The 17,736-nt window shown below is 49.3% G+C and overlaps 1 protein-coding gene across 2 annotated transcripts in view; it reads left to right on the top strand.

Moving 5' to 3' along the window:
- Positions 1-17,736, top strand: part of LOC119453821 (uncharacterized) — a 95,426-nt gene that overhangs the window by 73,512 nt on the left and 4,178 nt on the right. For both annotated transcript variants that reach the window (XM_037715863.2, XM_049668553.1), the window contains exons 15-16: positions 957-1,045; positions 13,429-13,495. In XM_037715863.2, the coding sequence (XP_037571791.1) occupies positions 957-1,045; positions 13,429-13,495 (156 nt within the window). The remainder of the gene's footprint in view (positions 1-956; positions 1,046-13,428; positions 13,496-17,736) is intronic.

Here is a 17,736-nt window from a genome sequence, read left to right as displayed (position 1 = left end):
GAAACGGTGATTCTCAGGCAAAACAGTTGTATGGCTATTTTACTGTAGAACCCCACTGTTACATTCCCGGGTGCTGCGTTTTCCCAGCTATTGCGTCGTTTTCGGCCGGTCCCGACACAGCTCTCATAGAACCCAATGCATCGGTAACCCCTCTGTTGCGTCGCAACTGTGTCACCGTTCCCGCATTATACATTGCGAACTGCCACCCCACGCCAGCCCGAGTGGTAATTTTGAATTTTCATGTCGCTTGGCTTGATGGCTTGACGATGGCATTGGCCGCCCAAAGTGCCGGGGGCGACACTATGACGTATTTGCTATCTAAAGACGGTGTCTATGACACGTTTCAGCCCTAAAATTGGTTTTGGCTCATAGATGTTCCGTATAAAGTCCAAGGGCGATAACGCTGTCGCCGCGCGCCGTATGCTGTACGTGCAAGTGAAAGCGTGCAAGGGGAGCTGACGACTGCGTCTAAATCTTGCGCGCGAAAAAAAGAAAAGCAGGGAGGAAGCGCGCCTTCTTCCGTTGCGCTCGAGGCACTGAGGAGGGATAGCAGGCAGCGTTGTGCTCTGGCATCAACTGCGTACTGCATGACGTCGCGCGGACCATATCTTGAAAGCGATCTACGTTGGGGGCAAAGTCTAGCTGCAGAGTAGGTGCGTCGGCGGCTCGTAGCTTTGTGCGTGCTGTGTGTTCTCGGCACTCAATTTGCATTGCAGCGATAGACAACAGCACGAAGGTCACTTCGCTCGCTTGCGGCGCCTAAATTCCTCACACCAGCGTTTGACAGCGCGCGTTCGCGCTCATCGAGTGTGATGTGTTCATGTTTGCCTGCGGGTGCTGACACCATCGCTGGCTTGGACACATGGACAGACTACGGCAACCCAATACATTAGGCACCATCACCGTCACACACAGAAGCATGCTTATACACTTCCGTGTGTTATGTGACTGTGCAGCTGTCCAACCAACAGCAGCAGCAACAGTGGCGTGTGCGTCAGGGCATTGTGGAAACCCGCCACCGTCAGCAGACCTCATTTGCCACCAGGTGGGTGAATTGTCTTTGCTCATGTGCATACTGCTCTAGTGGACTGCGCACAACCGTCGTCAACCAGGAAGCCAAAAAAGAACATGCAGTTTTATTGCAATCGCTAATGCAAAATGTTGGGATAGTATGAAACTTGACATTGTTAAATACTTCCAAAACTTGCTTAGAGGAATGCTGGTATGATAGTTCATTTTTTTTTTTAGTTAAATGAAGGTCTAGGACCCCCGAACCCGAGAAACAAATACTGTCAAGACTCACGGTGCTCAAGAAGTTGATTAAAGTAAACAAGTTGACTTGTCTAGTTTAACCAGGACACCAGAGAAACCAACTGCAAACCTGGTGTTACACATGAAAGTAAGGAACAAAATAAGGGTTCAGTAATTCTTTGTAATGCTTCTATTTAAACTAGAAAAACGAAAGTTTTGCTGCCATCTAATTTTTACGTCCATCTAATTTTGCCAAAATTGAAGTTGGTGTCTTCTGCAGTTGTTTTAAAACTTGAAGTAGGTGTCTTGTGCAGTTGTTTTAATACTGTTGTACAGTTGTTTTAGTACTTTGGTGAATATAGTGAATTGCAGCTGTCAGTAGCGCACCCAGGATCTCTGCCAGGGGGGGGGGTTGACAGTTTGCCAATACCATCTAAACAGCAATAATTTCGATTTCTTCACGGGAAATTGTCAAAAAATACGCTTTTTGCGCGTGTGCAGACGATTGCGCGTGTTTCATATTAGTTGCAGTACTCAAATGCGTAAGGAAAGAAAAGGGGTTAAACAAAAGTGGGGGGTTAAGTCGGCCTCAGGGGGGGGTTACAACCCCCGAATCACCCCCCGTTGGTGCGCCACTGGCAGCTGTATGACACTTGGAACGCTTGGATAAGTAACTACTACAGAGGCTGTAATTAAGCTACAGAGTAAAACATTTATTGTTTGTCACGCACAACATGCTTCCTACTTCAACGAAATATAAGCCTTGCGCATAGTTCATCCAGTAGACCGAGGAACAGCAACTACGTGCTGTGTATAAAGTATAAAAATTGGGAGAAGAAGAGTATTAATTATTTTTAAAGCACATAATTGCCTTAGACACTCCAAGGTTTTGGCCCACGTGCCCCATAAAATTGCCCCCATTTCTTCAAAATATAAAATCTCTGCCATTTATGGTCCGCCCACAGAATGTAGAAAAAATTTATTATACAGGGTGTTTCAGCGAGCACTTTCAGAAATTTTATTGCGACAGCGTTAAGGGCCCCGTGTCGCAGAAAATTCGGTGTCGGCAACCGGAGTGCAATGCTGGTGGCGGAGAAAATCCCCGACCACCCCGACTGCGCAGGCCCTCCATGCGGTGCAAGGTTTTGGTGAACAAAAATTGAATTTCTCACAGTGAAATCCGTCAGGAAAATGGTAAAGTACGACTTTACCATTCGCCGTCGGACTGTTTACCAATCGGTGTCGGATTGTAATTTGAATGTATGAGAAAACCTAATTCTGCTATGAGGAAACTAAAACACAAACCCCTTTTCCAGGATTTCTACCAGACCTACAGCTGCGTGTCGCGATGCGGACGGGTCCCGATAATGCTATTGCGTTCTACTCTTAAAGGCGAAGCTTAAGCATCCTTGAATTTTTTTAAAGTTTGCCTGTGGCAGATAGCACAATTCTATAGTTCATGAGCTGGTCTACTCGAAGAGGCGGACATTACTTGCACAAAAAATTTAAATGCATAAACGACTAATCAACGCAAGGTTGATCCACTTGGAACGAATTCTCAGAATGACACCAGTTTCGAGATATTAATTCCTGAACTTTTCGGAGAAATGCATTGGCATCGTTTTATGTATTGAAGCACATAAGTGCAAACACGGGTAACGTGCCCCGAGCGGCCAGTCGCGCAGCAATTTTGCATGTATTCGCAAGCTTATATCGCGCTCGGAAAGACACTTTTATGTAGCACGTATTGAGCAACAGAAAGCTGTATCGGGAGTTTTTTTCATGTTCATTGCTCTTACAATATTCGAGAAGTTAATTAATTAAGACTAAATATGTAATTAGGCAGCATTTTCAAAATAATCTGAGTACCATATTTCCCGGTATACAGTTAAACCTGGATATAACGAAATTGACAAATTTCCGAAAAACTTCGTTATAAAGAGGATTCCGTTTATGCAGGTTCGGCACGAAAATTCGAAAAAGAAACGTTTACCGTATTTACTTGATTATAACGCGCCCTCAATTGTAACGTGCACCTGTTTTCCGTTTTTGTCGAAGCACTCATCCTTGGAATGTCGCACCTGGTACCGGATGCGTGGACGCGTGTCATTTCGCATAAGCGTGAGGCATCGGAACCAAAGAGCGAGCGTCACGATGGCGTTGTAGCGTCGTATAGTGTTACAGTAGAACCCCGCTGTTACGTTCCCGGGGCTGCATTTTCCCGGCTGTTCGTTTTCGGCCAGTCCCGGCACAGCTCCCATAGAACCCAATGCATTGGTAACCCCGCTGTTGCGTCGCAACTACCTGCATCATACGTTGCGAACTGCCACCCCGCGCCGGCCCGAGTGGCCATTTTGACTTTTCATGTCGCTTGGCTTAGTGGTTTGACGATGGCATTGGCCACCCAAAGTACCGGGGGCGACAACTATGACGTATTTTCAGTTTCCGCCAGAAAAAGTATGGCCCTTGAGATCCGTATTTGCTTTATAAAGATGGTGTCTATGACGCATTGTTGGTTTTGGCTCATAGATGTTCCGTATGAAGTCCAAGGGGGATAGCACAGTCGCCGCGCGCCGTATGCTGTATGTGCGAGTGAAAACGTGCGAGGGGAGCCGACGACCGCGTCTAATCTCGCGCGCGCAAGAAAAGCAGGGAGGAAGCGCGCCTTCCGTTGCGCTCGAGGCACCAGCGAGCAAGCGAGGGGGGAGGGATAGAGGGGCGGCGTTGTACTGTACTCTGGCATCAACTGCGTACTGCGCGGTCGCGCGGGCCGTATCTTGAAAGCGATCTGCGTTGGGGCAGAGTCTAGCAGTGTAGGTGCGTTGGCGGCTCGTAGCTTTGTGCGTGCTGTGTGTTCTCGGCGCTCAGTTTGCGTTGAAGCGATAGACAACAGCACGAAGGTCACTTCGCTCGCTTCTCCAGCGGCGCTTCCACACGCCGCCGGCGTTTGAGAGCGCGTGTACGCGCTCATCGAGTCTGATGTGCCACAGCATGTACCAGCGCGTCGGCAACATCAGCTGGAAAAGGAGAGAGTGCCGGCTTCGCGGGCTAGGCCAGCTGCAGCAAGCGGCAGGATCATATTTGAATGAAGTGGGGGGGAAAGGTCACGTCCGTGGCGGCAAGATCGCCGGGTCGAGGGATGCAGGGCCGTCTCGCACACGCACGCACACGTGCGCTCGCTTCGCATTCCGTCGCGGCAGGCAAGGTGCTTCCGGTTGCCGCTCGCGCAAAAATGACAATATTTGGGGCGAAATCTCTAGGTTGTCGGAGGGGGAAATTCGTTATGTCGAGGGGGTCTCCCGCTGCCACTTCGTTACGTAGAGGTCTCAAATACATGTGCTTCTATGGAGTAACGGCGGGGAATAGAAAAACTTCGTTATATCCAGGAATTCGTTATATGGAGGTTCGTTATAAGCAGGTTTAACTGTATAAGGTGCGGTTATTTTCTGTATTTTTCGTCGGTGTGTCTTGTAGAACAGTGAGACTTATGTTTGTTTTAGTTTTTTCTTCCCCAGGAAAACTGCCGTCAAAATCGGATTTGATGTTATGGCCACATGAAGTGCACTGGTTGACTTAATTGCTCTGGGCTGTGCACGTGCTATGGAGGTACCGGGCTCTTCTCGTGATTAACTTGCCGAGCGCTGTGCGAGGGCGGAGCAGCAACGCAAGAGGTGGCAAGCCGACTGCGAGTCGACCGATCCCGAAGTCGTCGCATCTGCAGATCGCTGTCAAGATATGGCGCGTGCCGTTGCGCAAACTGTGCAGTTGCTACCACAGTACAAGCCTGCTTATTGCACTTAACAACTCCCACATTTTCTCAAAATATATATCTGTGAGTGATTTAGTTTTTTAATAAAATCGTGAAAACTGGCATATAAAATTTTTTAGCAGTTCTAGTCGCAATAACAGCATAACTGTAAAAAGAACCCCGTCTTGGGCTACCACAAATTCAGCCATATGCTGAATGCCGGCTCAAGCTCTGCTGACTGACATGACAGGGATTTGAGGGACAAGTAATCGGGTTGGTAGAATACTGCCACCTGTAGGTAGTGGGTCGAGGGCAAGAGTGGGTCGAGCCCAAGAGAAGAAAGAAGACCGCGCGCCCCTTCTCTGCTCGAGCCAGCCCCGACGGTCGCGTCTTCCGAGAGCCAGCTGCTCTACGGGTTATTAAACCTTCAAGGCCACTTCGAGAGGCTCGTGACAAACTGGTGGAGGTGCTGGGTAAGCGTCCTCACGGATGTTGCAGACCCCTCCAAGGATCCGCGCTACGAATCCAGTGCCTGTCGACACTCCCGTGCATCGGGCCAGCCGCAGGATCAGGGGACTGTCCCCAGAAGTCGTCGACGCTACGGTTCCCACCACATCGACCGGTATGACCAGCGCCACCCTTCAAACCGCCCCAACCGGTACGGGAAGCACGATGTCGAACCGTTACACACTTGAGAGCCCACGGATCCCAAAGACGTTTCATGGCACAGTGTTCGAAGACGTCGAAGACTGGATGGTCGAATACGAGCGCGTGGCCTCCGTGAACGAATGGAACGACACGGAAAAACTCAGACACGTCTACTTCTACCTGGAGGATGGCGCGCGTACGTGGTTTCAGAACCGCGACGGGCAACTGCCGTCGTGGCGCAAGTTTTGTCGTCAGCTCCTGGAGACCTACACCAGTTCTGATCGCCACGAACGAGCGGAACGAGCGATTCAGGCCCGTGTCCAGTTGCCAAACGAAACTGTGACCACGTACGTCGAAGACATGACGCGCCTCTTCCGACGAGCGGATCCAAGAATGACGGAGGAGAAGAAGTTACGCCATCTGATGCGCGGGGTCAAGGAGCAACTCTTCGCTGGCCTCATACGGAGCCCTCCGAAGACGGTCGCGGAGTTCTTGTCCGAGGCCGTAACCATGGAAAAGATGCTTCTGCATCGCTCGAACTTGTATGAGCGGCAAGCGAACAGCATGTCTGCTGCTGACGTTTTCACGGCCATAGGAAGCAACGGCGACTCACTGCGAGAACTCATCCGCTCTGTAGTGCGTGAAGAGTTGCAAAAGGCCGCTGTAACACCGCAACCTACGGTAAGCTCCATAGCGAGCATTATCAAGGACGAACTGCACCAGGCGCTTCGTGATACCTTGCCTCCTGCTAACGCTGCGGCAGTACCTCCTGAATACCCTCGTGCGACCTACGCGGAAGCCCTGAAGCGCCCTGCTTCCTCTCCGCCGCTATTCGTTCGTGCTCCTCCTACGGTGTCAGTTCAGTCGGTGCAGCCGATACCGTACTACGACGCTGGGTACACGCCGCCGCCCGTTGTTCATGCCGCTCCATTTGCCCATCGTACGGAGCAAGCGGTTCACTACGTCGACGATAGACGCCCGCCCCCTCGGAAGTCGGATGTTTGGCGCACACCCGATTCGCGGCCTCTGTGCTTCCACTGCGGTGAAGCTGACCACTTGTACCGCCAGTGCCCATACCGGCGCCTTGGGATTCACGGCTTTTCCGCATACTCACCGCCGCCCCGATACGGCCAACGACCCCGGGACATTCAGGAATACCTGTCCCAGCAGCGCTTGCCACCGCCTGCCCGGCGGCAGTCGCGTTCGCCGTCTCCGAGACGATTTTCACCTCCGCCCCAGCGGTATTCTCCCGAGCGGTCGACCAGTCCCCGCCGGGAAAACTAACTGAAGCGATCTTTGGGGGCGAGGTCGCTGACGGTCGAAGCGCTGAAGACCTCCGACGGACGCAGTTACGGAAAGATACCGACCCGACACCACCTGCACCTGAACGAGACGACCGGCTTTCGCTCGATATACCAGTTACTGTTGACGGTTATGCCGTTAGTGCTTTAGTGGACACCGGCGCAGACTACACGATACTAAGCGGCAAAATAGCAACGCAGCTGAAGAAAGTGATCACGCCCTGGCATAACTCGCAGATTCGGACGGCTGGCGGCCACATCGTTACTCCGCTGGGCGCCTGCACGACAAGAGTTGAGATTCAAGGATCTACATTCGTAGCGAGCTGCCTTGTCTTACGCGAATGCTCCCGCGACGTTATCCTTGGGGTTGACTTCCTGCAGGAGTACGGCGCGATTATCAATCTGCAAGAGCGTCGTATCACTTTCTCTGCCGAACGAGCAATCGACGTGCAAGACGGCCGACGGCGCGACGACGTACTTCTTGTTTGTGCAGACAGTGTAACGCTTCCTTCACGAGCCAGTACCCTCGTCGACGTCACATGCTGTGGCTTACGCGATGGCGAAGCGGTGGCCGAAAGTAACTTGGAACACCTACTGAAGCAAGGTGTTTGTGTGGCTCGCAGTGTTATACAGATTCGTGCTGGTCATTCGCAATTGCTTGTTACCAACTTTAGCTACGAGCACCGACACCTGTTTCGCGGCACTTCGTTAGCGTTTGCAGACGCAATAGCAGACGTTAACAACTGTTTCACGTCAGAAGTAGTGGAGACAGCAGACACGTATCTGGGCCATCTTGACATCAATTCTGAACTGTCCACCGATAGCCAGACAGCACTGCGCAAGCTCTTGCTTGAATTCAGGACCTGCTTCGCACATTCTTCCAAGGTACGCCAGACTTCCATCACTAAACACAGGATCATCACGTACGACGACGCACGCCCGATACACCAGCAGCCTTACCGCCTGTCGGCAAGAGAACGCCAAGCCATACGTACGCAAGTCCAAGAGATGCTTGACGATGGTGTCATCGAACCTTCCAACAGCCCGTGGTCATCTCCGGTCGTTCTTGTCAAAAAGAAAGACGGAACGCTACGCTTCTGTGTCGACTACCGCAAGCTCAACAACGTGACTAAAAAGGACGTGTACCCGCTGCCGCGTATCGACGACTCGTTAGATCGACTACGGCGCGCCCAGTACTTTTCTTCTCTCGATTTAAAAAGCGGGTACTGGCAAATCGAGGTAGACGAACGCGACCGCGAGAAAACAGCCTTTGTGACTCCAGATGGGCTCTATGAATTTCGAGTGCTTCCTTTTGGCTTGTGTTCAGCCCCGGCTACTTTCCAGCGAATGATGGACACTGTCCTTACTGGACTGAAGTGGCAGGCCTGTCTTGTGTACCTGGATGATGTGGTCATCTTCTCTGAAACGTTCGAGCAGCATCTTCACCGCCTACGGAGTGTGCTAGAAGCCATCCGATCGGCAGACCTCACACTTAAGCCCGAAAAGTGCCACTTTGGTTACGAAGAGCTCAAGTTCCTCGGTCATGTAGTAAGCGCCAAAGGGGTCCGACCCGATCCAGACAAGCTTGCCGCTGTGGCCGCGTTTCCAGCTCCTGCCGATAAGAAGGCCATCCGGCGCTTCCTGGGTTTGTGCGCCTACTATCGCCGGTTTATTAAAGGCTTTTCGAAGATAGCGGAACCCCTGACACGCCTTACAAGAGACGATACGCCATTTGTGTGGCATAATGAGCAACAGGCGGCTTTTGCTGAATTACGACGGCGCCTTCAGTCAGCACCCGTTCTTGCACATTTTGATGATGATGCTGATACTGAGGTGCATACCGACGCCAGTAGCATTGGCCTTGGCGCAGTGCTCGTCCAGCTTCAAGATGGAGTGGAAAGAGTTATAGCGTATGCCAGCCGCTCCCTGTCCCGTGCCGAGGCGAATTATTCGACTACGGAGAAGGAGTGCCTCGCGGTCGTGTGGGCGATCATCAAGTTTCGCCCCTATCTCTATGGTCGTCCCTTCAAAGTAGTGACGGACCACCATGCCCTCTGCTGGTTGGCAAGCATGCGCGACCCTTCAGGACGACTGGCACGGTGGAGCTTGCGGCTACAGGAATTTGACATCACCATCGTTTATAAGTCTGGCCGTAAGCATGAAGACGCTGACACGCTGTCCCGCGCACCCATTGATCCTGCCAGTCAGGAAACAGAGGATGATGACGGCTTCCTGGGCGCCATTAGTTCGTCGGACTTGAGCAGACGGCAGCGTGACGACGGTGAGATTCGACCGATCATCGATCATTTAGAGGGTCGCGACACAACCATACCACGCCATCTGTCCCGCTCGCTGACGTCCTTCTGTCTGCGAGATAACGTGCTGTATAAGAAGAATGCTCGTTCGACCAGCCGTGCTTACCTCCTGGTGGTTCCAAGGGACATGCGCGACGACGTCCTCTTCGCTTGCCATGACGAACCGACATCTGGTCATTTAGGCTTTTCACGAACACTCGCTAGAGTAAGCGAAATGTACTATTGGCCCGGGCTTTCGGCAAGCGTCAAACAGTACGTTAAAGGCTGTCGTGAATGCCAGCGCCGCAAGACACCATCCGTTAAACCGGCTGGCTTACTTCAGCCAATTGAGGCACCTCACACGCCTTTCGACCAAGTCGGCATGGACATTCTCGGACCGTTTCCCCTTTCTGCCGACGGCAACAAATGGGTGATCGTCGCGACTGATTATTTAACACGCTATGCTGAGACGCAGGCGATCCCACGAGCCACGGCCTCAGAGGTAGCGCACTTCTTCATGCGCCACATCGTCTTGCGTCACGGTGCTCCCTCCACTGTAATAACTGACAGAGGGACAGCATTCACAGCGCAGCTTATGGACGAGGTTTTTGAATTGAGCAACACCAGGCATCGCAAGACGACCGCGTACCATCCGCAGACCAACGGACTTACCGAGCGACTGAATAAGACGGTCACAGATATGCTCGCCATGTACATAGACGTTCAACACAAAACATGGGATCGGATCTTGCCTTACGTGACCTTCGCGTATAACACCGCCGTGCAAGAGACGACGCGCTTCACGCCCTTTCGCCTTCTCTACGGTCGCGAAGTCCAGACGATGCTGGACGCTATGCTGCCGTGTCAAGACGCTGACCTATTGACAACTGACGCCGAGGAATTTGCAGAGCGTGCTGAGGAAGCCCGGCAGCTCGCGCGGCTGCATATCTGCCAGCAGCAGCAGGCAGACGCACGACGCTACAACATCCGCCACAGGGACGTGTCCTACAACCCCGGGGACCAAGTTTGGGTGTGGACCCCCGTTCGCCGTCGTGGTCTCTGTGAAAAACTGCTGAGCCGGTATTTCGGTCCGTATAAAGTGCTCCGCCGCGTCAGTGACGTAAACTACGAAGTTGTTCCGGACACATCATCGCAGACACGGAGTAGGACACAAAGACAACCGAGCTCAGACATAGTTCATGTTGTGCGCATGAAGCCGTACATTGCGCGTCCGTAACTTTTTTTTGTTTTCGTTTTTTTTTGTTCTCTCATTCCCTTCTTTGTTTCTACTTTTCATTTATCTTTGGGAGATTGCTTCTTCGTTCATTGACTGTGCCGGCGTGACGGCTACTTTTTTTTGTGTACTTTCGCTTTGCCTGCCTTCTTCGTCGTTGTCTTCTACGCCTATTTTTTTAGCATCGAGGCGATGCTTTTGTTCGGAAGGGGGGATATTGCCACCTGTAGGTAGTGGGTCGAGGGCAAGAGTGGGTCGAGCCCAAGAGAAGAAAGAAGACCGCGCGCCCCTTCTCTGCTCGAGCCAGCCCCGACGGTCGCGTCTTCCGAGAGCCAGCTGCTCTACGGGTTATTAAACCTTCAAGGCCACTTCGAGAGGCTCGTGACAATACTATCCTTGTGCATTTGAAGGCTCAAACACAACCAATGTCTTAAACATGCGGCTGTGCCAAGAGGTTGGCTCGAAGTATGGTGTTGTTTTTTCAATTTTTGCCCCAGACACAAACGTATTACCAGTTTAATAAATAACACAAGCCCTTGTAGCATAAAGGGCAAAGTTTTGTCGAATAACTTAAACGATTCATTCTTTCAAACACCAAGTGTTTTCTTCGTTGTGGGAATACAGCCTGCATGGACGCTGCGTAGACCATGTGCAAACATTGTTTTTCATGGGCAGTAGAGTTTGTTTATAGGCAGGGCTCGGTCCTCCTCTCGTCCTGTTTACGTCTCTGTCTTTGTCCATAATCTTGTGCTTGCACTGCCTATACTTTCTTAATGTACCAACTAGCCTAAACGAAAAGGTTTATTACAGTTTATTTATTTGTTTCTTCTTTTTTAATAATCTTACAGCTGTGGACATTGCGCTCTTGTGTCTCTCTTATTCATTTTTAGGAAGTCCTTGTTAGCGTGCTCTCTTCAACGATGCATGCTAACTAGCCCAGTTGTTGAGCGTGTCTTACAGGAAATGTGCAAGAAAAGCATGCAGTATACAAACGTTCCAGACGGTCAGTTTATATTGGAATGCACTAAAATGAAATGTAAATAGCTTTCTTGCCAGCACCCAAAACTGCCACATCACGGCCACCAAGTGTGAATGTGAGTGCGAGGAAGAAATGTACTCGTAAATTGTGAAATGTCTTTAAGCTATTGTGCCAGGCAGGTTGTAAGTCATTTCAACGGGAATATAGGGATCACCTATTGATAAGGCAAGATCGTATTTCAATGATTTCTACGATCTCTCACTCCCATGCACTGCTTTTCGGACAAAGCCAAGCCAGAGACGAAGGATCAATGCGTCGCTAGCTACCGTAATGTTGCGTGCCTCAAAAATGACGAGGAAAGATGCGTAGGAAGCCGAGGCGGATCCGGAACAAGCAGAGCAGCGCCCACCCTCTTTCCCAAGTTCAAGTTTATTGTTTGTTATTGCGTGTACAAAAACGGGCTTTATATTATTTACAGCATCAAGAGATCCCAGGGTAAGAAACTGCCAGGGAGACCTCCTATCATTAGTGGCTACATAAGAGTATTAGAGCAGCAAGAAGAGGGCGAACAAACAAAACAAAAAAAGAAAAGAAAAAAAAAAACGCGTCATGCCTAGGAAAGATGATCGGGCTTAAAAGAGCAGGAAGGAGCCTGCAGCAACTGCTTGATCACATTGCAGTGCGCTCACCTACGCCCCTCTCCTAGCATGCACTGGATCACGTGATCTCCAACATTGGGCACGCGGGAGTACAGTGTGTGTCAAGCCACCATCTTTCTCAACTCACACTCGCACGTTACCCTTACACCCACAGCAAACAGCGCGCGAGGCGCGCTCTTGTCACACTCGGACCTAGGCTTCTGGAACATGTTGCACACTGATGGAGGAAAGATGAGACCGTTTCAATGCAAGCGTAGTAACAGTTTTCATTTTGCACACTGTACCGCACAATTGATCGGGCGCTACATTTTAAGGGGCTCTCTTTTGTACGAACTCCATTTTATTCGAATAAATTTCATGTTCCCTTTGAGTTCGAATCAGTGATATTCCACCGTACTCGAACTTTATTCTGCTTTACAGTGCGAGCTTACAGTATGTTAAAGCATCAATGTGTATGTCTGTGCATTGTGAAAGGGAACACGGAATTAGCATTTAGTCTGCCGATTACTTTCCATGCACCATTTGTGAATGTGTACCTGCCTGATACTTTTATAAAGTGAATAAGGGCAGTTTTCTGCATGGGAGCCGGGTTATCTTGCATGAAAGTGAGGGGGCAGGAGGTCAGGTTGGAGGGGAGCGCTCCCTGGTTTTGTCTCTATCTGTGCCCACGTAACATATGTCATTCATGAGGAGCAGCCCGAGAGGCCGTTGTTGGAGAAACCTGCCCGATGGGAAAGGATACTGATAGGGGAACAGGAGGGTATTTGCCACTGTGGTCGGGGGAGATTCACTGCCGGTTGTGCTGCCATGTGTCGTTCTAGAAGCTCTGCCACTCACTTTGCTGGCCCTTTATTCGCCTAAAGTTTGAAAGTTTGCTGTAATCCACGTCACGAAATGCCCCCAAAATGAATCTTCACTGAAGAAGAGAAGCAAGCGCATCAATAGCACCGTGCTGACCAAGAATGCTGCGGGTGTGCTGTGAAATGTGTTGTATGAGACCGTCATCTCCAACAGATGCAAGGCGCCGAAGCCGAGCGTGTTATGGCTTTACCGCCTGACGAGTGGGATGTCTTGGTGGTTCTTCGTTGGGACTTCGGTGATCCGTGGACATTCACATAATTCAGTGGGATAAGAAAGCTACTTGCTTACTTGGATAATCATCTTCTGTGGTTTCTGCATCAATTTTTCTAGTGAAAGGTTCACCTTTGAAACCCTTTCTTCTCTTTTTTATTTTTCTCCTAAGTAAAAACTGTGTTGATTTGCTTTGACGACTGAGTGATTAAATAAATCTCCCCCACTATCTCTCTCCATCAGGGGTACCAATGTGTGCCGCATGGATGATGCCATCCTGGAGGGCCTTGGGGATGGCGAGCGATACCACGTAAGCCGAATGCCCCTCTGATTGCGTTTTCTCTTAGAAGTTTTGTGGTGCAGAGATAATGGGTTTTGGTACGACCGTGTAACTCTCTCAGGGGTGAATTTATGAGATAGTTAAAAGGGTGCTGCAGGCAACAATTGTTTTGTTTAATTATTATAATTATAGTTTTGCCATACCTACAACGCTTTTGCTCTCGGACTAAGCGAGTCGGTTAATTTTTATAGAGGGCCTACAGACTTGTACATTGCAGCAATCAGATACAGTAAAATCTCGTTACAACAGACATGGGGCACTATAACGTAAAGCTATTCCAAACTGTTTTTATTCCAATCTCCTGACGTCAAATTTAGGTAACCACCGATGCCTGCATCGGACGGTGACCCGCAGCGTTGTCTGAGCAGCCCAGTCAAACTCTCTCCTCGTTTATAGGAGGTCGCGTTTGTTCACTTTTCAAAACCAATAACATTGTCTACACTCAGCAGTTTTTCTTATCTAATTGGCTGACAAGAGGAGAGGAGCACGCTCTAGTGGAGCGAGTTTCGATGGGGCTGAGCCAGCACAGTGAAAATAGATAACCGCATGAAGAGGGTGGTGCCGGCTTCTCCAATTGTTCCGCTTCGCCTTACTTAGCAATTGCGGTGGCTGATGGAAAGTCACGGCGGCGAGCAACGGAAGGATAAGAATGCCGCTAAAACGGATCATCAGCAAGGAAAAGTTGGCAGAGCGATGTCGTATACGCGCCAAAAGGGCTCGATAATGTTTTACTATCATGCAAAAAGGTTTATCATGTGCAAATAAATACATGCTCACCGGCAGGTGCGAGTAGCGAGGGCCTGAGCGATCGACGGGCAGCCATCTTCTATTCCTTTCGGAACGGGGCAGTCTCTGGCTATTAAGAAAAGCTTTCAGTTTGGTTCGGCATATTAATGCATTTTTTTTTTCGCTTACACGTCACTTTGACGCGGTTAGTTTTCGCGGTTTTATGAGGTCGCGTGACAGATAGGTGAAGTGGGCGCCCAGTAGCCCTCAAACATTGGACCAATAGCAGAGGGCTAATGGTGAAAAGGCGTCGAATCAGGAATAATTATTTTTCTTTTGTGCGGTTTAATCAGGCATAATCAGTGTGTACACGTTAAACTCAAACCTCGTTATAACGAACACGGATATAACGAATTATTGGATGTAACGAAGTAAACAAAAATTTCTTGCCAGTATTAGTGTGTAGCGAGTATATGCTTATAACGAAATAATGGACCCTTCAACTTCGTTATAACGAGGTTTGAGTGTATATGAGATGGGGAGCTATTGCGGTTTTTGTGACGTCGCGTGACAGACGGGCAAAGTTGGGAGTGGCCCGAAAATGTTTTCACCAATCCTGGTGGGCTGATTGCAGAATTGGAAGAGAAAAGTTTGGAATAGCTTTACGTTATAGTGCCCATGGTTACAAGAGACAGTTGGTTATAAAAGACATCTGAAGATGGTTTGGTTGATTTTCCTATGTTCACCATGTTAACAACATCGCATACAAGAGACATGATTACAAGAGACACTCTGTTACTAAGGACTTTTTAGGTCCCTAGAGAAAGTTCACTATTTAGAAGAGACACAACCCAGACACGGATCTTCCATCCAACCCAGGATGGAAGATCCTGTGCAAAACTGCCCTAAAGATAAAGCTTGGGCCTGCATCCAAGAGACCCCAGACATTCCAGAATCTCTTATAGAGTTTTTGGCTGCAGATGTGGACCTCGTGTGCTCCGTAGAGCTTACAGATCATGCAATCCTCGCGCAAGTAAATAGTACGTGCCCTAGAAAATGAACCAGAGGAGAAGGAGGACGACGAGGTCATTGCAAGGCCGAAAGTGTCGGCAGTTGAGGCTGACAAACATCTAAAAGCACTTCAAACGTATTGTGAGCAGCAGAAAGGCTTGTAAAGTGAAGTGCTTTGCCTCCAGAAGTTGGGAAGGAAGCTAATACAATCTGCAGTCACTTAAAATCAAACTACTACGAATGACTTCAAGCCATCCTAAGCAATTTCCTGTAGATGTGTTCAAACACACATTGATGCAGATGTATAATAAAGTGACCTAGTCTGACTACTCAGTGTCTTTAGAATTTTTGGTGGCAATTAAGAGACCTTGGTTACAAGAGAGATGTTTCCCGGGTTCCTTGAGTGTCTCTTGTACTGAGGTTTTACTGTATTATTTTGCCATTTCTCAGGAACCTGTCTCACAGCCTAATCAGTAATTATTCTCCTTTTATATATATATGTAATGAACCACACAAACAAGGACGGTGCGTTAGTGGTGAAGGAGGAAGATGAAGAGTAAAGGCAGTGTTTGGCCGACCATCCGCCTGCTCGCGTCACACAAGTCAGCAGGATGAAGACCTGGCAGTGACCTCATCAGCCGCACATCAACATGCAAGTATTTCACGCCATGCTGTGAAACCTCAGCACACAGATCTACCACTGAAACAGACCAGCATTATGACTGCACCATCGGAAGCCTTGGACGTCCCCAAGTACACTGGATCAGCAGACGATGGTACACTGACTGGATCAGCAACAAAGAAACTTTCTTATGGGTACAACACCCCAAGGAACCGCTGCCACTGCAGAAGCATCGCAAACCCTAAGCGTCACATTCTGCCATAGGATAATAGCAGACTAAGAGCCTTCTGTGAAGCCTGTCACAATGCTTTTGCCACCAGACAAGTCTCCCACAAGCGAGCAATACACCATCTACCCACAGATTACCACGTCGATTTTCAAAACAAATCAAAGGCCAAAATCTGATAGAAACACAACCTCAACAACTCCTGCCGCAACATCAGAAAGATCAACATCAACTCCATCAACAACTTCAGCGACCACTACGGCGACTTCGACACAAGCAGTCATGAAGAGCGTCTCCGATGACACGTATGCGACACCAAGAAAGAAGTGAACTCGCTAGCCAATTAAACACGAGGCTGACCCAAGTACGTAGTTTTTGTAGAAAAGGACGTCACGAAGGAACTCTTCAATGCCGCCACTCAGGACTGCATCTATTGCGAGGACAACTGCAACCAAACCGCATGCGATGGCGAAAAGGATTGGTGCCATTTTCTGGCCTCAGACACTTCAAACAATGAGCAGTCATTTCAGAAAACACGTATCTACAAGCATCAGAAACGAGGAAATTCACACGCCAACGATACCTCTCAGTTTGAAGAGCAACCACTGTTCCTGCTACTTCAAGGCGCTTGAACTGTGCGCACTTGCATCAGGAGGCAAACGTGGACTACGATTGGTATTCACGAGCTACGGCGCATGCAGACGTCGTCCGGAACACAAGTCAGGCTCGTCCACCAGAGCTATGCGAGAAGTTACCGGACAGCTACACTTTTCTATGAAGTTGCCAAAGGTTACAGAGTCATCTTGCGACATTGGACTAACTGCTCATTCTTAATTCATCCGCCCCTGCACCTACGACTCTCTCGAGGAGAGAGGGAAGCGTGTAACAAACCAAACAAGGACAATGCGGTGCATTAGTGGGGAAGGAAGACGACGAAGAATAAAGGCAGTGTTCGGGCGACCATGGTTGTCTCCGTCCGCAACCTCCTGCTCACGTCACATATTTATATTTATTAGGAAGGTTGCCCCCACTGCCACAGGCTTATGGCACCCTGAAAAGTACTCTATTTTCATGCGTCCGCATGGGTTCGGCGGGGGGGGGGGGTCGAAATTGCAACAACAGCTGTATTGGGGGATGCACCAGCACTTACTTTACAGCCACACAGTGGAGACAAAGATTTATGGCTTCCCAATGGGGCATTGGGAGATGAAGTGCCACGAAGTTTGGCCACAACTGGTTTGCGGGCAATAATAAGTCAGCTTCTTCTTTACATTTTCAAACTGATATTTCCAAGTGAGCTTCTAGTTGTTCGATGAAACTGTCAAATTTCAGTGTGTTTATGGTTGTGATAGTATCCTTTAATGAAAGCAGCATAGCTAATGAAGCAATTGCAGCTGCATTGCTTGAATGTAGATTTAATCAATGCAGCTGGATCGGGGTGGGAATGACATTGAGCATTGCCACCCCTGACCGTCATTTCTAGCACAAAATTTGTAAGCATTAAATTTTATGCTACGTTTTCTGGTATCTCATATTCAATTCGATATTTGGCTTTTTTTTTTATTTGGTTCAGTACTTGATTCGAAACGTACTATTCGGGATTCGCACACAGGTGCTTTTTTGAAT

The sequence above is a fragment of the Dermacentor silvarum genome, chromosome 5 (genome assembly GCF_013339745.2).
Source record: "Dermacentor silvarum isolate Dsil-2018 chromosome 5, BIME_Dsil_1.4, whole genome shotgun sequence".
Taxonomy (NCBI): Eukaryota; Metazoa; Arthropoda; class Arachnida; order Ixodida; family Ixodidae; genus Dermacentor; species Dermacentor silvarum.
The sequence above is the reverse complement of the archived record's forward strand: the minus strand, read 5'-3'. Positions and strand labels throughout refer to the sequence as shown.